This window comes from Lethenteron reissneri, chromosome 25, assembly GCF_015708825.2.
Source record: "Lethenteron reissneri isolate LAM-NWPU_2019-01 chromosome 25, ASM1570882v1, whole genome shotgun sequence".
Lineage (NCBI taxonomy): Eukaryota > Metazoa > Chordata > Hyperoartia > Petromyzontiformes > Petromyzontidae > Lethenteron > Lethenteron reissneri.
The window spans coordinates 14,262,810-14,287,875 of NC_083803.1; the positions used below are offsets into that span (position 1 = coordinate 14,262,810).

Sequence of the window (25,066 nt, forward strand, 5' to 3'; positions counted from 1 at the left end):
TCTCGCTGTTTAAACTTAAGCGGTGTCAGTCAGCTTTGTAAAATAAATCCTCTTATGCCAACGAAGTGTACATACGTTAAAACGCTTGTGCAGTTTGTGTAAAATCAAGCCATTTATTATCATATTATAGACTGCGATATGGTATTACAATTCTATGCAATATAAACCAAGTTGATATGTGCATATTTAATTAGTTCTGCATAGCAGGGAATGGTATTTTTTATACTGGCGTGTAAATATTCCTCCTTATCCTTTATCTAATATAAGTTTATAATCCTCAAGTTGTTTGGTGGGTGGTTTACGGGACGTGGTCTGGTACGGGTAACACTGCTGAATTATATTAAGGTGAATGCTGTAGATATATTAAAACATTAATACAAGTTCGTATTAAACATCGTTTATTTTCTTTTATTTAAACAACTCTCCACTTCGTGACCATTTCAAACATTTACAAAGGCGTCAAGTTGAGTTGCTTGGATTGTTCAAAATGACACTCGTCTTTCTTAAATCCATAAAAAAAAGCATTGAAGATACAAAATACTAAATATTCAAGTACACATGTACGGGTACAAAGGCAGTAGGGTTTAATTTGCGACTGCTATTGTACAAGCCTTTGTCGAAATGTTTTTATGTACATAGGTTAGAACGCTGGACTCGCAGTACAGAACGTCATCGGTTCAATGTCCAGGCGTGACAGTTGAAATATTGGACAGGTTTCTCAAACGGTGCGTTTGTGTGCGCGCGCACCTGTGCTCGCCGATAGCACTTGCCGCAACAGCCTGTCACGTATACACGGCTATGCGCGGACAATCCTCCTGCATTACAGCTTCGTCCGTTTCGGATGTCCCTCTCTCGCGCGGGAGTGGAACTCCTGCAGACGCAGCAGCCAGCGCTGCCAGTACTCCAGGCAGAGCCGCGGATCCAGCAGGTGCGTGTGCGCCGGCGAGCCGTCCCTGTAAGCCACCACCACCATGCCCTTCTCCACCTGCGGGGGTGCGTCGGGAAAACGCTCGCCTTGTAGCGATGGAACACTTAAATTTCGATTTAAAGCTTTCGTGACTGCAGGGATTCATCTTCTTGGTTCTTTCGGTAAAGTCACGTAGCAGGGAAATAATAAAATAATAAAAATAAAACATAATAAAATAATTCTCACGACGTTTCGGCCACAACGGTGGCTGCTATTATACAAGCCGGTGGCCGAAACGTCGTGAGAATTGTATTTTATTATGTTTCATTATTATTATTTCATTATTTCCCTTCTACGTGACTTTACCGAAAGAACCAAGAAGATGAATCACTTTTTGATCCGCAATCGATTCTTGGAGCGAGGCCACGTTAACGGTCTGGCAAAAAAAAGACGTGTGACGTTAAGACCCTCCCTGCCATCTGACACAGTTCAAACAAATTAAATTGTCCTGTGCACAAGCATTTAATGTGCCATTTATTATCAAGCTCGGAAGAAAACTTATCGCGACAACTTTGCCAGTTAGATATGTTATCTTGTATGAAACTACGTCAAAGATCCAGGATGTCAAAATAAGAATCCAGACTTTTTATCGTCTGGAATAACCTCAATAAATCTGACCTCATTGCTGGCCTAGCAAACTCCTGTGATGCTATGCCAGTCTAACAAATAAAGAAATGGAACGAGTGTTTCTGTACGTTGTCTTGAGATAGTCGCGTTTAGACGGCTATAAAACGTGGGTTGTCTATTGCTTCTCAACGTGTTTGTCCTCGGTTGTATTTAACGAGTGACAACACTTGAAAACATCCGGCAGCGGCTTTTGGCTCGCCATCGAACAAAAACGGTCACCGCATCGCATCGCGCGCTTTCAGATGCGCTTCTGTGGCTGTCTGGCCCGGGCGGCTCTTCCTTTCCTATATTAGGAAGCCACTAAAGCTATGCACTTCTAAATCTAAATTGAACACGAATTTCTTTAGGACTGCTTTGTGATATTTTTGTTGTCCTTTCCCCCGCACCTGCAATAGCACGGTTGGCTACGTACAGCGTTAAAGAAGATCAACATACATATAACAAACATCATGCGCGCAGGAACCAGTGACGGACATGGGCCACAATGAGAGCACAGAATCAGATAGCAGACTGTTGGAAAAACATTAATGTACAAGCACCTTACTCGGAAAAATATTGTAAAAATTCCTTGAGTTTGTCCAAGCGCCCACATGCTGCCGTTACCTGCAGGGGGGCGTAGTTCGCGTCATAATTGACTGCCCCGGCGTAGGCCACCACCTGCAGCGGGTTGTCGTACGTGTCTCGCAGCTTGGGCTTGGGCTTTTCGGACGTCTTCCAGTCGATCAGGCAGAGCTGGCCTCTGCAACGCCGGCAAACAGCGCGGACAGCCGATGCAAAGCAATATTTTAGCTCGACTATTCGCACGTCAAATGGCTATAAATGAATGAAAATCTCAACTGGCCATGTGGGCAATGAGTCGGAGCACTGAGCCAACACTGCAGAGGGCTTTGGTTCGAAATAAGATTTTAAGCGTCTCTTGCGCGGCCAAAACCTCGTGTGATGGAATGTAAATGGGGAAACTCCATTGCTCCTGACGCAATCATCTGGCTCAATTTCCTCAGTTGTTTCTGGACATCAACGTCAGCCGTATAAACTAAAACCAAAAACGAAATTCTTTTTGTTTTACCAGGTATGGCACACTGAGCTGAAAAGTTATTTTTCAGAAATGACCTGGCCACAAATGACAGCTCAACGAAGTGGCTTAGCATGTGAAAATGTATAGCAGCCAAATACTCTAAACGCACGTTTCTAAACGTGGAGGGAAAAACCAGAGGACCCGGTAAAAAAATCCACGCAAACACGGGGAGAGAGACGCACAAACTCTAGGCGCCGGGATCGAACCCACGACATCCTGCATGCCAGGCGAGGGATTTAACATCTCGCCACCGCGGCACCCACGCTGGCTGCACCTGTACTCGGCCAGGCAGTCGATGTGGCCCATGTACTGGAGCCGCGCGTGCTGCACCTTCCCCTCGACGGCGCGAACACGCCCCAGGTCCGCCAGGACGGGCTGCACGCTCCGCGCGTAGCCCCGCAGCAGCTCGTCGTCTTCCTTCGACTCTTCCTCGCCCGCGAACGCCGCTTCCTCCACCACCGGCGCCAGCTCCAGGTCCGCGCCGGGGTTCGACAGGCGCTGTGTCAGGGCTTCTTGGATGACGGCGTGCAGCTTGCGGCCCTGCCGGAGCACGCCTGCAAAAATGCAACGACGTCCATTGCTTCAACCGGCAGAGCAACTCTTTGAGACGTCTTCAGGTAGATCCTGCATGAAGGATGTTTGGCATATTTACGTTAATTTAGTGTTCAATGGCAATGTGAGAGGATAGTTTATGCTGCTGCTGCTACTGATAATGTCCAACATGCATGAATATCACTGCTCTTACACGAGGGAAATGCATTGAAGATTTTTTGTTATTAAATTTTAAAATGCTTTAATGTCATTGACATCAGTGAGCAGTGTAACTATGGTACAGTACACCTGGACTTAATGAGAAAAAGGATAAAAATATTGGAAGGTTTTCATTTTAAAGGGGGCACAATACAATATTGTATTTACACAATACAAATCTTAGATTCTCACCATTATCACGCAATCTCAAAATTACACAATATTACAATCAGTCCCACGATCTTACCGTGAAAGATTTTCATAACTTAACCATTAACAATCTGACCACCAGTCTCACTACAGTACTGTATTACAAAGACCCCTCCGTGTAGCCTTAACAGACTTATGTGGCAAGTGCTGTTAGTGAGCACCTTTCAAGGCCGGCACGGTACATGAGGGGGTGGGTGGCCAGCACCACGCCCGGCCGCCTTTGTCTCCCCAGTGGCGCGCAGCAGCGATTCAGATAACCGTCACTGATGTTGGCCGTGAGCTGGAATCGAACTCGGGTCGCTGGGTTGGGAGCGCAGCGCGTTAACCGCTACACCGCCGCTCCCCACTCACCTTCACACACTCGCTCCCAGCGGGAGACCGACTCGTTACATCTCGCGATCGCTCAGCCGAACCAAATAGTTCCACTGTTTGATTTGCAAGTGCGAGTTTGCCTTTTTAAGGCGAAGTTAAAACAAATATTACATCGAAGCTGGTTCGTTAAGTGCGGGGGTTCGTAAGTCGAGGTTCGTAAGTTCGTAAGTGCGGGTGTTCGTAAGTCGAGGTTCGTAAGTCCGGATGTTCGTAAGTGCGGAAGTTCATAAGTGCGGGGGTTCGTAAGTGCGGGGGTTCGTAAGTCGAGGTTCGTCAGTTCGGGTGTTCGTAAGTGCGGGGGTTCGTAAGTCGAGGTTCGTCAGTTCGGATGTTCGTAAGTGCGGGGGTTCGTAGGTCGAGGTTCGTAAGTCCGGATGTTTGTAAGTGCGGGTGTTTGTAAGTGCGGGTGTTTGTAAGTGCGGGTGTTTGTAAGTGCGGGTGTTTGTAAGTGCGGGTGTTTGTAAGTGCGGGTGTTTGTAAGTGCGGGTGTTTGTAAGTGCGGGTGTTTGTAAGTGCGGGTGTTTGTAAGTGCGGGTGTTTGTAAGTGCGGGTGTTTGTAAGTGCGGGTGTTTGTAAGTGCGGGTGTTTGTAAGTGCGGGTGTTTGTAAGTGCGGGTGTTTGTAAGTGCGGGTGTTTGTAAGTGCGGGTGTTTGTAAGTGCGGGTGTTTGTAAGTGCGGGTGTTTGTAAGTGCGGGTGTTTGTAAGTGCGGGTGTTTGTAAGTGCGGGTGTTTGTAAGTGCGGGTGTTTGTAAGTGCGGGTGTTTGTAAGTGCGGGTGTTTGTAAGTGCGGGTGTTTGTAAGTGCGGGTGTTTGTAAGTGCGGGTGTTTGTAAGTGCGGGTGTTTGTAAGTGCGGGTGTTCGTAAGTGCGGGGGTTCGTAAGTCCGGGTGTTCGTAAGTGTGGAAGTTCATAAGTGCGGGGGTTTGTAAGTGCGGGGGTTCGTAAGTGCGGGCGTTCGTAAGTCGAGATTCGTAAGTCCGGATGTTCGTAAGTGCAGAAGTTCGTAAGTCGGGGTTCCTAAGTCCGGAGGTTCATAAGTGCGGGCGTTCGTAAGTGCGGGCGTTCGTAAGTCGAGCAGTGCATGTTTACCGAGCGAGTAGCGGTCAAAGCCCTCTTTGCCGAGCTCCAGAACCATGCGCCGCTTCCACCTCTCGAGCACGTAGCGCTGCTGCAGGGGCATGGTGTCCTGCAGGACTCGCGTCACGCTCGCGAGACCTCCCGCACGCGGCCCCTCGACCCGCAGAGGAGCCGGGGCCACCACCACCACCTCCTCCTCATTACCATCATCATCACCACCCTCATCTTGATGACGCTCGTCGTTGAGGAACGGGAAGGGGACCTCGGGCGCCTTCCCGCTGCTCGTCGACAGGTGACCGAAAGCGAATGACGGGAGACCTCGAAGACGCTCGGCGCTGAGTTGGGGAGGCGCTCCCCTGTGCGCATCTCGCGCTCACGAGGTCCTGCACCAGGCCCTGGTACTCGAGCTGCAGCCGTTCCGTCTCGGCGCTCGCGTAACGAGACGGAGAGGCGGCGACCTTCTTTCTGCTGCTGCTGTAACCGCACGTGGAGGAGGAGGAAGAGGTGGGCGAGGCGAAGAGACGCCACAGGCGGCGATGCGCTTTGGATAAAACGAACATCATCCCTCGCCGTCTCCTCGTCTTCCACCTGTAGTTGTGTGGCTTCTCTTCTCCGGGTGTCACGGTGGATTTACACCGCAGCCGGGTTCTCCGCTGGGCGCACTCGGTTGAGAATCTCCCGTTGCACAGTGTACAGCTGTTTAATCTCTTGAGCCACGTTGGCTGGAGGTTGAACGTGCGCCTGATGAAGTGTGGAGGTCTGTGTCTCGTTACATGAAGGGTTAAATACTGGCTCACGCGAGCCCTCGGTAAGTCGATGGGTGTTACACGCAGTGGCACAGGACGCGGTGTTGTTATGTCATCCACAGCTGTGCAAAGCGGTCAAATAAACAAGACAAAATAGATCGCTGCTGTACATTACACGTCGCGAGACGCATTTTGTGTTAGACGTTGGAACAAAAGAACACGTTTGTGTGTTCGAAGCTGCAAGCGACCGACTCAAAGATTCGCGGTAGAAGATGCGAAGCACGTGGACCACGCAAACACGTGGCGACGCATGACCCCCGGCACGCCTCGTGAACCCAGACGGAAGCCGAGGAGGGAGCGAAGAGAAACGCGTTTCGTGCGTGTGCTTTTTTTATTTGCAATATATATATTTTTAAACAGATCAATTCGCACGAATCGGATGACTGCGATGTTCGATTTTCTCCCCGCGGCTTAATTGGGCCGAGGGGAAGGCTCCGCGTGGCGATGGCGTTCAAGTGCGTGGCGCGTTTCTCGTTGTCCGCGTCGTGCGGAGCGTGAAGTCCGATCGCCGTGTGAAGGGTAAGTCTGGCCGTGATGGAGGTGGTGGTGGTGGGGGGGTGATGGGGGGTGATGGAGGTGGTGGTGGGGGGTGGGGTGGTGATGGGGGGTGGAGGTGGTGATGGGGGTGGGTGATGGGGGGGGGTGGTGGGGGTGGTGATGGGGATGGGTGATGCAGAGTGATGATGGAGGTGGTGATGGGGGGGTGATGGGGGTGGTGATGGGGGGGGGGGTGATGGAGGTGGTGATGGGGGGGTGATGGGGTGGTGATGGGGGGGGGTGATGGAGGTGGTGGTGGGGGTGGTGGTGGGGGGGGTGGTGGGGGGGTGATGGGGGGGGTGATGGGGTGGTGATGGGGTGGTGATGGAGGTGGTGGGGGGTGATGGAGGTGATGGAGGTGGTGGGGGGGGGGGGTGATGGGGTGGTGATGGGGGTGGTGGTGGTGGGGTGGTGATGGGGGTGGTGATGGGGGGGTGATGGGGGGGGGGTGATGGGGGGGGGTGATGGAGGCGGTGATGGGGGGGTGATGGGGGTGGGTGATGGGGGGGTGATGGGGGGGGTGATGGGGGGGGGTGATGGGGGCGGTGGTGGGGTGGTGGAGGGGGTGGTGATGGGGGCGGTGATGGGGGGGTGATGGGTGGTGATGGGGGGCGGGTGATGTGATGGGGTTGTGATGTGGGGCGGTGATGGAGGGTGGTGATGGGGTTGTGATGTGGGGGGGTGATGGGGTGGTGATGTGGGGGGGTGATGGGGTTGTGATGTGGGGGGGTGATGGGGGGCGGGGTGGGGGGCGGTGATGGGGGCGGGGTGGTGATGGGGGGCGGGGTTGGGGGGGGGTGATGGGGGGCGGGGTTGGGGGGGGTGATGGGGGGCGGTGATGGAGGTGGTGATGGGGGGGGTGATGGGGGGGGATGGGGGTTGATGATGAAGGGGTGAGGGGCGGGGTGGGGTGAGGGGGGGTGATTGGGGGGTGAGGGGCGGTGATGGGGGGTGATGATGGGTGGTGATGGTTGAGTGGTGATGGTTGAGTGGTGATGGGGTGCGGGGTGGTGATGGGGGTTTGTCTGTTCGCAGTGTTTATGGCTCCAGTGTTGGTGGTTTGGTGTTGATTTGGAGAGTGTCTTATTGGGTGTTTATCGATGCGGGTCTGTTCATGTGTTGGGGGTGTATATATGTTGAACTTCTTTGACACAAACGTGCTAATCGGAGGGTGTGGGCGAAGAACACCAAACTAAACACAAAAAGCAGTTCTAAAGAGCATAGCTCCAGTGACTTCCTTCCAGGGTATGTGTTCATTCGTAGTGTGCGTGTTGATGGTGTGTGTGTGTGAAAGGGAATAGTCCACGCGAGGCGATCTAAGGGCTTCATCGTGAATCGCTCACCACACAACAACTCGTGCACACACAGCAATCATTCCCTACAGAACTCGTGGGCACAGGTAACACCCGGGCCTTCGACACTTCACGTGGCCACATAAGTGCCCCGAGCATTGCACAAACGCCGTGATGTCACCGGCACTCAGTCGTGAACGACGGTTAAGTAACGAGAGAGAAAGTGGCCGGCCCATTATAACAGTCTGCAATATCTCACACCCAAAAATTAGGATGTTAAGTTATGAGCGGAAGTAGCCGGCCCATTATAACAGTCTGCAATATCTCACACCCAAAAATTAGGTTGTTAAGTTATGAGAGGAGTGGCCAGCCCATTATAACAGTCTGCAATATCTCACACCCAAAAATTAGGATGTTAAGTTACGAGTGGAAGTGGCCAGGCCCATTATAACAGTCTGCAATATCTCACACCCAAAAATTAGGTTGTTAAGTTATGAGAGGAAGTGGCCGGCACATTATAACAGTCTGCAATATCTCACACCCAAAAATTAGGATGTTAAGTTATGGGTGGAAGTGACCAGGCCCATTATAACAGTCAGCAATATCTCACACCAAAAATTAGGTTGTTAAGTTATTAGTGGAAGTGGCCCGGCTCATTATAACAGTCTGCAATATCTCACACCCAACAATTAGGATGTTAAGTTATGAGTGGAAGTAGCCGGCCCATTATAACAGTCTGCAATATCTCACACCAAAAATTTGGATGTTAAGTTACGATAGGAAGTGGCCAGCCCATTATAACAGTCTGCAATATCTCACACCCAAAAATTAGGTTGTTAAGTTATGAGAGGAAGTAGCCGGCCCATTATAACAGTCTGCAATATCTCACACCCAACAATTAGGTTGTTAAGTTATGAGCGGAAGTAGCCGGCCCATTATAACAGTCTTCAATATCTCACACCCAACAATTAGGATGTTAAGTTACGAGTGGAAGTGGTCGGCCCATTATAACAGTCTGCAATATCTCACACCCAAAAATTAGGTTGTTAAGTTATGAGCGGAAGTAGCCGGCCCATTATAACAGTCTGCAATATCTCACACCTAACAATTAGGATGTTAAGTTACGAGTGGAAGTGGTCGGCCCATTATAACAGTCTGCAATATCTCACACCCAAAAATTAGGTTGTTAAGTTACGAATGGAAGTTGCCGGCCCATTATAACAGTCTGCAATATTTCACACCTAACAATTAGGATGTTAAGTTACGAGTGGAAGTGGTCGGCCCATTATAACAGTCTGCAATATCTCACACCCAAAAATTAGGTTGTTAAGTTACAGGAGGAAGTGGCAAGGCTCATTATACCAGTCTGCAATATCTCACACCAAAAATTAGGTTGTTAAGTTACGAGTGGAAGTTGCCGGCCCATTATAACAGTCTGCAATATCTCACACCCAAAAATTAGGATGTTAAGTTACGAGTGGAAGTGGCCAGGCCCATTATAACAGTCTGCAATATCTCACACCCAAACATTTGGATGTTAAGTTACGAGAGGAAGTGGCCAGGCCCATTATAACAGTCTGCAATATCTCACACCCAAACATGAGGACGCTTATAGCAAGCAGCCTTTGCTTGGCAAAGCCATTCAGTGATGCAAGGATGGATAAGTGAGTTGGTGGCCATGTGTTGCTGAGGGGGCACTGCGGTGAGATGTTATCTCCCTCGCCTGGTATGATCGAGGTCATGGGTTCGATCCCGACCCTGACACCTGCATATTTGGAGTTTGCGTGTTCTCCCCGTGACTGCGTGGATTTTTCTCTCGGTTCTCCGGTTTTTCCCTCCACGTTTAGAAACATGCGTTTCGAGTATTTGGCTGCTTTACATTTACACACGATAGGCCACTTCGTTGAGCTTATTATTTGTGGCCAGGTCGCTTCTAAAAAAGAGCTAATAGCTCAGTGGGCCTTGTCTGGTTAAAGATGTATAGTTTAGAAACTGCCTCGGCGGTCTGTGATGACAAATATGTAAAACAATCACTTGGAACACCACTCCTATTACCATCCGTAAGGGGAAAAATGGAGATCTGTCGTGCAGATTTGCTGAGCACTGTTGTGCTGTCTTGGGACAGGGAGAGCATCTTATCCACAACCCTCATGGGGCAAAGGGGGGGGGGGGGGGTAGTGACCCAATGAGGGTTGTAGAGAAAGTCGTTCATTTTTACAGTGAGCTCAGAAGTTTTAGCACAGGTGTGTAGATCATTACGGTAAAAGTCCAGGTAAGTGCCCTGGCAGTGTTTTTTTGAAGAGATTACTTTGCCGTAAATAAGAATGTGCACGCTTGTCTACGTAGGGTTGAAAAAGAAGTGCAACACACGTTTTCATCACGGGTGGCTAAAATCTGGATTAGAGCCAATGGATTTGGCTCTGTCGGTTTCATCTGCTGACACCGTAATTATTAAATCCTCTTCAACCATCCCAGCCACGTTTTGAGAGACCTCTACTCTCATTTGCTACCCACAACTACTTGAGGCATTATACAGGTAGGAACAACAGGTTCCACACTGCCCACCAGGGATTATTTGTCTGTCTGTCGTGCATATCCGGAATTCTGCCCACCCATGCCCCTCCCCACCGAACACCGGGCTACGCCACGATTGGTTGACGATGTCGGGGAGGGTGGGGGAGAAGGGGGGGGGGGTGGGGGGGAAGGGTGGGAAGGGGGGGGGGCCCACTCATTCAACTGCCCCCCCCTGAACGCTGCGCTGTTCAACCAAGTTCATACCTGCCCACTCCGAAGGAACGTGTTACGTTGCATTGTGCACTGTAATCGGCAATCTTAAGTACACTTTCTTTACACTAGAGAGCGTTGTTGCAACGGCAAGGTGCCAAGTTTAAGGCTGGAATTTGAACTTCATACAAAAAAATAGGTTAATGACAATTAACCCATCCATAACATAATCCCGACTAGTAATGCAACTCCTAGCCTTAATCTTAGCCCTAACCTTTGTCTTAACCCTTGACCTAACCATAACTATGGTGATAGAATGTTATTTTATTATCACAACCTTTGGCTTGATGTATGATACAAGCATGAAAATGGTCCAAATCTTGATATTTTGCACAATATAAGTGGAAGATATCCTCGAACGCACTTGGTGAAAAGTTTTGTTTTTTTGCCAGTGCATTCATGCATTAACAATATATACAAACATTAATGGACATGCTGTCCCTGAAACGTGTGCATTATGTTTGTATACAGTATATCTAATTTAGCTCCGACCTCCCATAAATCACTGGACTTCTGTGTGGCCACCAGTGACCCACTCCGAATCTCTCTCCTCTGCCCACTACCCCCTGTGAAAAAAAGAGACAGCTGCATGCAGCACCGATGCCCTTATATAATCTCTAATGGTCGCAACTTTCAATTTATTTTCAATCGCTTTTCTCTCTATTTCCCATTATTTATCTTCCCTCGTACCCTTTCCCTTACTTTTTCCTTTCATATACATTATATCTTTGGCTCTATTCTCCTTCCTGTGGTGTGTCACGGGTAAAACATTTCTAGTCCATTTAATGCTGATAAGCGGCGAGTGCTGGCTATTAAGGCACATTTTTTTTATGATTAAAGCTTACAAACAACATTACATACTATTTCAGTACTGTATTTGCAAACACAATAATATAGTTTAACACGTAGGCTTTCGCGAGTAATATTCATAATACAGGTTTTTTTTGGGTTATATCGCGTAAATATAAATGCGTCGTTAAACCCGCCACCACCCGACAGCCAATTAGTGAAGGTTTGTCACGTAAACAGAACATGCCAATTCGTTACTAGTACAGCACACCGGTTGTGTTGGAGAGTAAATCCACGACATTTTACAATCTAACGAAACATTTTATATTTACGTGGTCTAACCCCCAAAAAACCTGTATGATGGACAGTAATGTAGGTCAGCTTGTTACATATTTCATCTTCATACAATTTATGAAGTGCACCCAGAATTTACATTCACGATGTTGGTGTCAGTCCTGTGAGCGTTAATGTCCTTGGCAGAATTAATATCTATTTCTCATTATTTGTAGCACGTGACGTGCAAACAAGTCGTACTTTTAATTAATGGCCCTTTTTTCACATCCGCGAGCTTATTCTGTTGCATATAAAATGACCATTTGTTGGTTGTATATTTGTTATTTTTGGGGGGGTGGGTGGGTGAATGGTTGTTTGCCAATATTCCCATTGGAGAGGGGCTTTTTAGATTATTTTAGTCGTTGATAAAAAAAATGCAAGTTTGTTCAAATTTGCCAAATTTTTTTACGTACTGAAAATTTTGCTAAATTGGGATTATACATAAAATTCGTTACCCCCTACTGACACACATATACCCTATGTCACCCTTGCAAATGCGACTATCCTGGTCTCATGAGCTCTTACTTGAAGCCTGACCGTCAAGCCCCCGTTAAAACAGACCTTTAAAAAGAACAAATTAAGACTCGCCATGCAACCGAAACTGGCAGGAAAAACCGGGAGGATGTGACGCGAACTGCGGCCGCTCACTGATCTACTTCAATGGCAGAGTCACTGCACCCCAGCCTGGTCTGGGAGCTCGCACACACACAGCTGTTATATGCACAATTAAATAATGCGATGCGTATCATAATGGAAACACTGAAACTAAACTCCAATGCTATGGCTCTCTGTTCTGGTGAACATTCTGCTACCAGATATCTGCAGAGACATGCACATTGCCAAGGAGCGTACACGTTTTGTTGTCAACAATAACCTACTCATCAACCAAGACCACAACAATGTACCTCGCTGCCAACTCATGTCCCGATCCCCCTTCTAGGTTCGTGCTGTTACCATCCTAGAATCTCACCCAGATCCCGAAGAACGCTGGTGAACAGTTTAACAACGTGGACGACCAAAATAAACACCTTATTCGAAACCCAAACATCACACCTCCTGGATTTGACATTCCTTGATGACACTGGTGTACTATGAATCACACCAGACCATCAACAGGCCGATGCACACATCTCCGTCATGAATGGAAAATTTAAGAAAAGCCAAAATGTGACTGTGGCCATGCAACACAAACTATGGACCATGTAGTAAACCACTGTAGCCTGCGCTCCTTAAATGGAAGAACAACAAAACTACATGAAGTCTCTCCTGAAACCTCATGTCGAGTAAACCTCGACATTGGCAATCAGCTCCTGAACATAAAGGCAGGAATAGAATGGAACTTCATATCACACGTCACACGAGTATCATACAAGGCCTGATTGACCAAGGGTCTTGAAAAGCACAATTGAACAGAGGGCACCGAGCATGTGAAATTAGAATCACAAAATGTCTCCAAGACAACCGATAATATTGACCTGTATGCACTTGAGTGTGTAGTAAACACACAGGACAACGCATGCCTAGTGACATCATTGTACATTCAAGAGAAACAAACAGGACTTTCCCCGGAACTCTGCTGATGTTCAGGTTCTTGGTGGCTGTCATTCCCCCGGATGTTTGCGTTGCTACCTCCGATGTACAATCAAAACCAGGGACATATGATTGGAGGAAGAATATCTCACAGTGCCACAGTTCCAGACGATGGGAGGACTGCGTGTACAATTAATGTGTGTGATATTTCACTGCTGACGATTGACGGAACGTTTAATGTTTTCCAGATTTCTCAGGACAGCAACCTCATAACGAGGACAATCTTAGGAAAAGCAGGATAGGTGGCAACCCTACCCACCCTGTGTGAATGTGCAGGTCTCTGTTTGCTCCCACCGTGTCTGCGACGTCCATCATTCATTATCTTTTATGTATTGTTATTTTTGTACCCCTCTGGTCTTTGACGTCTTGTTCACCCTGGTGATGTTTGTATATATGTGATTTGTGTTTTGTAAGGCACTTTGAGATGCCACGGCATTTAGATGATTAATAGATGCAAATCCTTGTTATAAAATGTTCCTCCTTACGACGTCTTGCTGGGCATGATCTGAGATGGCCATGCTGCGTTGCTGGCTGCTGCAGTATTGTCTACGGTGGAACCCCGTCTCTCGTCTGTTCTTCTGTCAACTGCCTTTCCTTTTATATGCACCCCACATTCATCCGTAGATATTTCGAAGTTGTAGAAAACTCATCCAATTATCTTCACTCATCCGTGGGGGTTTTCGACCTAAACTGAACTAACCTGGAAGCGGTCTCCAGGATGTACGCCATACTACTATCCGCACTGAAGTGTGGATAAGATAAATAACCAACACATTGTAATATTCGTGTTTATTAGTGGAGAGCAATGGTCGGTGCACTGCGTTATGAACTGGGTTTAACACGTAGATCTTTTGTGACCAATATCCATACTTTTTTTTTTTGGGTTAGATGGCATGAATATAAATGTGTCGTTAACCCACCACCCAACAGCCAATGAGTAAGGTTTGTCCCGTAAACATAACGTGCCATTTAGTGACTAGTTCAGCACACCGGTGTGTTGGAGAGTAAACCCACAACATTTAGAATTTGAGTACGACTTTTGCTCGTGATTACAACCAACTTCATCAGACGAATTGCCAGAATTATGAAGAACTCAGTTCAGCTTCTGGCCATGACGAGCATCAGTGGCGAATGATATCTGAACCAATACTTGCTCACATCTCTGCACCAACCTCCTGTGACCAGTGTGGTGAAATATGGTCAAACAACCACCATGGCCGACAAGCATGGACTGACCTTCACCCAGCAGTGGATTGACAATGGAGCTTCGAATTTCGTGTTTATGAGCCCCTTTTTTCGTGTAGATAAAAGGAGCGCGCATAAGAGGATCCGCCAGTAGCGAGCATCGCATCAGTCCGGATAAGAGGAGTCGTACAGCGTTGTACTTGATTACACAAAGCAATATTTATCGCCTGCTATCGGCTATGTTCCATATCGCATGGCCAAAGAAACGTGTCCCTACATGAGCTACCTTTGTGAAATAGTGTGCGTTACACTTGCATGCACTAGTAGCTTTCAACTTGGATTTCCTTTGTGTGTGCGGTATACACAGCGTCTGATAGTACTCTTTAGACCGGTGATAATCGTAATAGCTGTACTGGTTTGATGTTCTAAATTGAGATGCAACTTCGTCAACCCGTTGCTGGATGAAGGCCTTCGGTGCACCTGCAAAGTGTCAGTCGTAAAGGTTGTTTGAACCATATTTAACAACTGGTAGTTAATGGGCGTTAGTGAAGTGGTTTTTTTCTCTCCCTGGAATGGCTAATATAGCGTTCGCCACTGACGTTAGCCGTGCCCGGAATTGAACTCGGTGTACATAGCAACCTGCAGTACATAAACAGAAAACAAAAACAGAAGCACGTTTTGTTTTTTTTGTACACATAATGGACGGAAGCAAAATTGTAATTATGAAGCAATATAAAAACGCAGAGTCGGGCAGATTTGGCAATCGCCCGATGCACCATGCACAAGTCGTCGTGATTAGAACCGCAACCCCCACGCTGGTAGAGATTTTACCATTCTTTAATAGTGCATACACTCACAGGCCCTTTGTCAATCCGCTGCTGGATGATGGACTCTTTACACCGTGTGGGTCCTGGGGGTTATTCGACCGTAGGCCACGTGCGGGTTGGTCAAGTCTCAAGTCGATTTCGTTTTTACTAAGCGAGAACTCGAGAGACCTGGATGAGGCTCATTTATGACGATAATGAGCCAAGGATGTCTGTGTGTCCCGCGCGTGACGTCACTCCACGCCGGCCAGCCCCCCTAATTAATAATCATGAACAGGTGACATCTTCCAAATGGACCCCACCCCCCTCATTAATAATCATGAGCGGGTGACGTCCTCCACAGCGAACAACCCCCCTCATTAATAATAATGAGGTGACGTCTTCCAAATGGACACCCCCCCTCATTAATAATGATTAGCAGGTGACGTCACTCCACATGGGGGGGGGGCGAGGCGCCTCCTCCCCCCTCCTCAACGTCAACTTACAACCCTCACTACAAAGGCAGAACCCTCACGTCACGCGATCTCCGTAACGCTGTTGAGACATCGAAGTAAAAAGGACGTCACGATGAACAAGGGATTATAACCTTTACATGAAATAAGTCTGTGTCACCGCGCCCTTACAAATTGCACACGCATTGATGCAATGAATATATCACGTCGCGGTCTGATTTTCGCTTGCAAGTTTCAGATTTACTGCAGTACACCCGTCCTTGGACGGGCAAAAGGCTCGTTTACAAGAATGGCTCTGGGTCACTCAACGACATGAAAATCAAAGTACGACGATGCAGAAAATAGAAATTAGAGCAACAACAATAACAACAAAACAAATAGAAATTAGAGCGATTAAGCCGTTGAGCATAGATATTTGGCGATAGTACAGTACAACAATGGATTTTGCTGCTCTGTTCAATTAGCACGGTACGAAAGAAGTACAGGTGTGACAGCCCACAGTACCTGTTTTATAACTAAAATATCCTCGCACTATGCAAAGCTCAAGCCTCCTTTGCTTCTGACAGCTGATGAGATGGGCTGCCTTTCAGGTGGTTGCGTCCTAGGCCGTGTCATCATGATAAGTTTAGTCCACGTGGGGTGTTCACGCCTTCCCAACAGCATGAGGATCGGACGGAGGCGCTATGTTTCACAGACATAGCCTGCACAGTGGGGGGGGGGGGGGAAATGATTGCTATTTTCAATCCCGATCGAGTAATTGAGTAATAATATAATGATATATTAATGCAATGTGTTTCTTGTTGTTGTGCGAAGTGGGGGGGTCAACACAAATCGGGGGGGGGGAAGGGTTGACGATTATATTAGAATGGATATGGAAGAGCGGAGAGGTGGGGGAAACTGGGGAGTCTTTTGTAGGAATGACCAGTCACTGGCAGAGGAAGGAAGGGAGGACTTGAGTCATGACTTAACTCATGACTCGGACGACTGAAAATGCCAACCAACATTTACAGCCGCTTTATTGAAAGCGACAAGGAAAATGTTCCCACTGTTTTGGGATAAATTGTACAATGCGTTAAATATCGTGACCTGCAAATATGTAAATGGTGGTGGTCTAACTGTGGGTGTCTTCATCGTGGAATACGCGTCGTCTGCTTCACAGTGGACATTTAAAGATCTCGTAACGTACAATTCGGAACGAGATTGCGAGTTGTGCGCTGGGCATGACAGTCCAAACTTGCCACGAGGCATGATCACCCCCTGGGTGAAACGATTGCAGACTCACGTGAAACACAGCGCCTCCCTTCGTGATAGCTTTGCACTACAAGAGTGATTGCGCGAATTCCACGTGTACTAAATTGTTATAAACAAGAACACTCCAGTGATAAGAAAAAAAAGATGCGTCATGGAACGGTGCGTTTCGGAACGGTGCGTTTCAAAACGTACGCATGCGCGTGCTCGCGTCGGCGTATTTCCCTCTGGTTGTGTTGTAATGCACACACACACACAGATGGTTGCTATCGTGTGTGGGCAATTGCTGTCTCGGTTGTGAAATGTGTGCGGTGGTGCGTGACCCGGGCGGGGGGCAAACCTGAAGAAACTCGTCTGCTGGGTCACCTTTGGGGTACCCCAACCAGGGGTGGTGTGGGAGCCGTTTCCTTACCGGAGGGCCAAAACCAGGACTCTCAAATGCGTTTGTTGTGCGGCACATTAACAAATTTGTAAAGGTGCAGCCCTGAATTTAAATAACTATTAACTAACTTAACTATTTTTTATTTTACCAGGTAAGGCCCACTAAGATATATAGTTCTTTTTCAGAAGCGACCTGGCCGTAGATGATAGCTTAATGAAGTGGCTTATCGCGTGGAAATGTATAGCAGCCAAATACTCTAAACGCGTGTTGCTAAATGTGGAGGGGGGAAAAAACGGAGGACCCGGAGAAAAATCCACGCGACCACGGGGAGAACACGCAAACTCCGAATAATACAGGCGTCAGGGTTGGGATTGAACCCACGAGCCTCCCGTATAGCAGGCGAGGTAGTTAACATCTCCTAGAAGGGCCACCACTACTGGATGAACAAGGGGGTCAGGCAGGGGTGAGGGTGGATTCAGGAAACTCGTTCATTGGTTTAACTGCCACGCCGGGAGATCGAATCGAACCGGTGACCTCTGCATTGCAAATCCGGTGTCTGAACCATTACACCACAGTGACATTCTTATGGAATAATATGTAGAACAAATTGTAAAGCCTAAGCACCAATGACGATATTTTCACCATCTGTAACATACATTTTCAAAGTGGAATTCACCTTGGAAAATAATGACATTAGTAGCTGCAAAATTTCAATTTACAGATACATTACAAAGAAAATGGGGTCACTTTTACCATCTCAAGTTAATGAGACGAGTGTAATATGCTACAATTATTGTCGCAGTAACAATTAACCCAAGTGTGACCCGCCTTTTGCCAGCTCATTTTGTAGTTTTGGAAACTGACAAGCCCAGGTCGGTTAGAATCTGTCCAGTCTGGCGTGTGTGTGTTTCGTCAGTTACCGTGAACACCAAGCAGAACAAAACAGAGGGCGTTAGTTGCAGCGTATACACAGAATTTGCGTGCCAGGTCATTGCGTTGGTGACACACCTGCGTTTCGGAACAGTCGTAATGTTCGTTCATGATAGACTTCATACCGCCAATGTACGTAATACTTGGCATGGGAGGTGGTGGGTGTGACCGTGTGTTGCGTGTAAACTTGCCGTCATACACGACAGCTGATAACGCAAGTCATATCATGAAAACGCAAAAGCGCCTTTGGATTATGATTGAACTTTCGTCCAATTTCAATTCAGTGGCCTCTGTTCAGCGATTACGTCCCGTGCTCCATGCATGGCTCGAATTTAGGGCTTTGTGGCCCACGGGACCACACATCGGCTAATCTCTTCACTCTCCGCAGCCCGCCACGTTCGTCACGTTAATGAACTTTACCTCGCCGGGGGTTGGTGGGGGGCCTGTTCGCGGCGAGCAGCCCGCCAAGGTGTTCGGCAGGCATTCGTGTAGGCACCAGGGCTCGCGGGCCATACGTTCCGCACCCCTGCCATAATTCCAAACTAAAGAGATGGCGTTTGTGTATGTGCGTGTAATACTGCGGCGTAGGTTTTTTTTTGCGGTTGCGCTGTTACGGCTCTCCGATGTGATTTCTGTGTTTTCAATGTGATGGCCAATGCCTCGCTCCATGTACTGGCAGCTCCTAAAGAAGTTCCCGGCAAATGCAGCAAAATGTCTGACCTCATGCCGAACAATGCACGGTAGAAACCCGTGGGAACGTAGCGGACAAGGTTGGGAATTTTTGGACAGGGAGAAGCCATATGCTGTAATACATTAATACATTGATAAACCTAATCGGTCCCGTTGGTTACTTGGCATAGGGCCCCATAGCTACTTACACTCCCAAATTATTACTTTTCTTTCACATCCATGGGTTGGTGGAATATTCAGACATCGTCCAATGTTGGAAACACTAAAACCTGTAGGGCTAAGAGTTGCTCAGTAAATTAATGCGAGGCAAGTAGCGTGACCAACTCTTCTTTTTTTCTTGTCCAGATTTTTGAGTGTATACTCGTAGATACAAACCTACATGGGCTTGCAAATACAACTCTGACTCTTCTAAGTCTGCACTGCTGTGTTGTCCTTACACACGAGTGCCTAAAATATCCTGGTCCTTGAGTAAGATTTGAAATTGAGCTCAATACCAAGGTTAACCCCATTCATGAAATTAATGACAAAAGGAGTTGTGAATTCCATGTTTTCAGAATTTTAGTTAACTATGACCATGGTTGGATGAAAGTCATCAAGCGTGATGATGGATACGACTGCTGCTCACCAAATACCAATGCACGACTGATTATGATGAGACGAAACTAACGAGTCCAAATGAAGACGCAGACTAAGATAACATAGGAGCATTAGTGGAAAATGCGGTGCACAGTGGAAAACCAAAAATGGTAATTGGCTATACATATGCAGTATGTATAACATAAAAATTACTGACTGGATTGGCTGATACGATAATATCTGGGGGCAGGGTAGAGGGCAGGAATTGCATACCTGAACCTAAAGGAAGTGCATTTTAGTCGACTAGACTAAGAAGATTATGGAATAAAACACACACTGAGGCTTGGCTATTATTCCAAAGTTTGTGGTCGACCAGACTAACACTTCGACTCGAATAAAATAAAAGCCGACTAAATTAACTCTGCCATATACACAGCTGTCCGCCCTGTTTACCCTTTCACATGTTACAATCCCCAATGGAGTATGGGTCTATTTAAGGGAATGTGGCTAAAAGAGTTGAACGAACCCATTGCATACAATACAATGTATCGATTTAAAGCTTTCGTGACTGCAGGGATTCATCTTCTTGGTTCTTTCGGTAAAGTCACGTAGAAGGGAAGTAATAAAATAATTAAAATAAAACATAATAAAATAATTCTCACGACGTTTCGGCGTGAGAATTATTTTATTATGTTTTATTTTTATTATTTTATTACTTCCCTTCTACGTGACTTTACCGAAAGAACCAAGAAGATGAATACAATGTATACGAATCAAAGCACTGTACATGTTTACGGGCGCATTTCTCTATATCTGCATCGCGAGTTTCAGCCTCGATATTCATCGATGAAGCAAGGCATTGATGCGCCCATATTTACTACGATTGCTTTTCTGCAATCTAAACAAACCCCGATGAGTAGTCTTGATACTCGGCGAGATTTAATTGGGTAAACAAAGCTATAGTACTGTATTATTGCAAGGATTGCAATGCATAATCAGACATTTGTTCATCGGCCCATGGGCTCTACAGACCAACATTTGATATCATTTATCTAAACAAGCACACTCCAGATTAGTTTCCACCATCTGGGTGTCATTGGCAGAATCGTGGCCGGTAAACAAATACTGTAATCATTACGGAGCTCGACACCAACGCCAGAGTTGTTGTCCATTGTGGCTTTTTGTGATTGAATAACGGCCTCGCTTTGAAGATGGGGTGTCCACAACAATAACATCTGGCAACCCCAGCAAGCAAGCAGCCTTACAGTCGTTCACAAGGCCTGACTGCTGATGAGATTCAGTCGCTTTTGGGAAAAAAAAGAGCCGTGGAGCTCCAGTGGGGGGCTCTACTCGGGAAAGGAACTGCTGAACGCCGACTTAGAGAGGTCGAAACTGGTGTGGCGTATGCTTGAGCAAAATTATGCTGCATAGTGTCGGTCCGCAAAGCTACGATATCGGCTGGTGGACGAACGAAATGTTCGTCATTGTTGTGTGGAGAGACGAATGGAGGTCTCTGTTTACGGATCGTGTTATTTCGTACGCTCGTAATCTAGTCGCCCGAGGGGAGCATCAAGACATCCAGCAAGGTCACCCGGGGAGCAAATCCTATCTCGCCCCTGTCCCTCCCTGAAACTGCTGGAATGCTAACATTACACACGCAAGAGTGCCGCTTGCCTGGTTTAGCGGCACCCTCGCTGGCACTGAGGAATCGTACGCGTTGCACGGTCCCGCACGAAGTGGCATCTTCGTGTCACCCGGCTCATCACGATCCGATAAACATCAGACCTTCAGTGTGCATCGTTTTGACCGCGTTTCATTTTTGCAACGTTTGTTTTTTTTTAAGCAGTTTTCAACACTGGGGTCATGAAGTCACATTTTTTTTTGCCGCAGGGGTAGTAGAAAATGATAACTTGACATGTCCGATCTTCGAACATTTTTCTGTAGGTACTTTGGCTTTGAGAGCGGGACAGTAGTACCTGCAGCGGTGGTGCAGTGACGAGCGCACTACGCTGTGATTTTGGAGAACACATTAGTATTGCATTTCGATTTAAAGCTTTCGTGACTGCAGGGATTCATCTTCTTGGTTTTTTCGGTAAAGTCACGTAGAAGGGAAGTAATAAAATAATAAAAATAAAAATAAAACATAATAATATCATAAAATAATATAATAATATAATAGTATAACAAAATAATATAATAATATAATATAATCTGCCGAGATGTTTTTAAAGTCTTTTATTATGTTTTATTTTTATTATTTTATTACTTCCCTTCTACGTGACTTTACCGAAAGAACCAAGAAGACATTAGTATTGATCTAGATTTGAAGTTTTCGTGACTGCAGGGATCCATACTCTTTGGCTCTTTCGGTAAAGTATTTTATACCTACGTGACTTTACCGAAATAACCAAAGAGTACGTTAGTCTTAGTTGGGTCACCCACCACGGCACAAAGAAACCCCCACGACATTTGAGTTTTCTAGATTTGAAGCTTTCGTGACTGCAAGGATTCACATATTCTTGGGTTTTTTCGGTAAAGTCACGTAGGCAAATAAATAATTAAATATATTTTACAAAAAAACCCAAGAATAAGTTGAGTTTTCACCAAATTTTGCTCAATCCAGGTCCGAGACTTAAAATGTATAGTTTGATTGACATGGAGAGGATACGTGTCTCACGTGTGGATGAAGATGTCTACTGAGGTGACTTTCAGAAGTAGTTGACGTTATTTTTCGGGGGCGTTCAGTGACACAAGATTATGCCAGAGTTTCGAACGGAAATAGTCTCCATCTCGTTGCATGACTGCTATGGCACAATTGGATTAAAAATTTTCGAAGAAAAAAAAAGACTTTAAAAACATCTCGGCAGATTCATCTTTAGCAGAAAACATGCACAGCAGAAGGCTGATTTTTCGGCCAGTGAGCGTCTTCCAGAGCATATGTACACGTCGTGGTTACAGTTTTGCTTGTGCACGTGGTGTAAGAAGCACTTGCCCCTTGTGCATACATGGCTAAGTGGGGCGTTGAGAGAATTCCATAGAAACCACACGCAAGGGACCAAAGGTAGCTTCTTGTTTAAGCCAACTCCACCCCACCCTGGCCAGTACCAGCTCTCACTGGTGGCTGTTGGGAGATAAGGGGTCTGCTGATAACATTATTATACTAAAAGTGCACTATTGTGCCAAAAGGCTCATAAGCAACCCCCAGTTATACATACACACACAAATTTATTTGGGCGGTCAATGTGTTTTAGGAACGGCATGGTAACACTTGAAAGTAAAAGCACAAAAGCGCATTACAGGGCGCCAAGAGCGAGTTTTTTGCGGTTGTTGTCTTCAACAATAAATAAATTATTATAAAATGTCGATCTTAGGTTAATATTTAACTTAACGCCCTTGGTCAATCCACTGTTTGACAGTCACGGGGGTTACCTGACGATCTTTCGTCATAAAATGACTATTAACGAACTTTTTATTTTACTGAGCTATATAGATCTCTTTCAGAGGCAACCTGGCCACAAATAATAGCCGAACGAAGTGGCTTATGTGGAAATGTATCGCAGCCAAATACTCCAAACGCATGTTGATTTTAAATGTGGAGGAAAAACCGGAGGACCCGGAGAAAAATCTACGTGACCACGGGGAGAGAGACAAACACCCCCCCCCCTTCCTTCCTTCACCAACCATCACTGACCAGCATGGCGAAGTATGGCCAAGCGCGCCATGGGAGAGATGGGGGCATTTATCCACCAGTCAATTGACAAGGGTATCGTTTAATTATGTACTTGATCAACATTTTTACCGAACGTTTACATGTTCCATTCCGCAACTCATTTTTTTACTTTAACGTATAATGTGTAGACACTTAAAACATATGTAAGTCGTATATTATAAAAAACGTATGTATAGGGCTGATATGGATACAGTGGTGGGTGAACATTTCGTGAGCTCACACCAAATATTTCATTTGTTGGTACCATTGGAGGTGGCATAACTTTAGCGGTTGCAACTTCTGTATGTGGCCAATAACAATGCATTACGTGATACTCACTTGATATGAGTGGGTTTTCAAATAATCCACTATTTTTGGCCATATAAATAAATGGGTACTAATTGGTGTTACCAATTTCTGATGTTATTTTGTATGAATCTGTGGGTTACGATGCACATACTCTCGATAAGCTGTCGCGGCTTCTCTGGAGCTACATGGACATTGTCTGCTCATGTTAGTCACCTACCCTTGAGAGTCATTCCCAACGAAATAACATTGGGCAATGAATGGGCTTTACTCTAGCTGGAGGCTGAGCAAATATTTGGCCAGTGTGTCAATTCTAGTTCTCTTAGTAATGTCAGGCGGCGCCATGGCTAAAGGGGATGGGGGAGGGGCGTGGGGGAGCGAGGGGGGTTACATTCTGTGCAAGGTACCGGCAACGATCACGACCAGCACTCTAAAATAAACCATGCAAATGTGACCAAGTAGATCGGGGGGGTGCTAATACGTTGTCGGAGACATTGAGCCAGAGGTCTCTAAAAGGTGCTTGGAAAGCTAAGAGGGATAAGAATGACCTATTTGTGTATTACACCTGAATTGGAACCCAGTTCCTGGGTTTGAGCCACGTGTGATTAATCTGGGTTCGCAAGTGCGGCCAGTTGATGGTCTTAATCTGTGTCACCAGCGATCGTACAAAATACCCATCGCACTACCTTGACTTTCTGTACTTGAACTATTACGATCGTGCTTTGAAGGAATGACTTGCGTAGAGTTCCGTGGTCGTGCTGCTGTGGAGCCCTCCGACGTGTTTCTGGGTTGTACTGCGTGTTGTCTGGCACGATGTCTGATATTTTACTGGTAGGAACCACCTGTTTCCACCAGCCCACAGGGGATTATTGGGTCCGTCCGTCGTGCATCCAAAAATGGGAGGGGTGGGGCTGGGTGGGGAGTGGAGGGTGGGGAGGGGCTGGGTGGGGAGGGTGGGGCTGGGTGGGGGGTGGGAGGGGTGGGGCTGGGTGGGGAGGGGCTGGTTACCCCGTGGTACCCTTATAAAACTCAACGTTTAACCTACTCACGCCGGCTTGTACCCGACCTCACAGTCGGCCATATTTGCGGAATACACCACGCCGCCGTTGACCCTGGCCATTGACCGAGCAACCCAACAACGTTCCTACCAGCTCCCTCCGCAGGAATGTGTTTCTCTCAAGCGCTGGGAGCTCACAACACATTGGATCGAAACATTGGACATCATGCCAGATAAAAATGCACCGAACAGCCAGCAAACACATTGGAGGGATGTGCTTGCTTCCCACAAGAATGACAACAGAAAATGTTATCTCATGACGTGACGCCGATGGGACAATTGGAAGATTTCCGTTAAAGAGGCTAAAACATTTTAAGAAATGCTGGAGCACACATCTCATCATGGTGCCACGGTGGTGGGATGTTAACTACCTCGCCTGGTATACATGAGATCGTGGGTTCGATACCGACACTGATGCATGTATATTTGGAGTTTGTATGTTCTTTCCATGGTTATATGGATTTTTCTCCAGGTCCTCTGGGTTTTCCCTCCACATATA

The 25,066-nt window shown here is 46.8% G+C and overlaps 2 protein-coding genes across 2 annotated transcripts in view; one reads left to right on the top strand and one right to left on the bottom strand.

Annotated features, from left to right (window-relative positions):
• Nucleotides 1-381: 381 nt before the first annotated feature.
• MGME1 (mitochondrial genome maintenance exonuclease 1) lies at nt 382-6,161 on the bottom strand. Its single transcript, XM_061559443.1, is given in 5 exon segments — nt 382-985; nt 2,198-2,333; nt 2,944-3,223; nt 5,090-5,348; nt 5,350-6,161. Coding segments are annotated over 5 exon segments (1,131 nt in total). The 5' UTR covers nt 5,641-6,161; the 3' UTR covers nt 382-820.
• A 32-nt stretch (nt 6,162-6,193) lies between these two features.
• Nucleotides 6,194-25,066, top strand: part of ITPK1 (inositol-tetrakisphosphate 1-kinase) — an 87,199-nt gene continuing 68,326 nt past the window's right edge. Inside the window, exon 1 of the mRNA XM_061559441.1 lies at nt 6,194-6,402. The gene's annotated coding sequence lies outside the window, so the exon portion shown is untranslated. The remainder of the gene's footprint in view (nt 6,403-25,066) is intronic.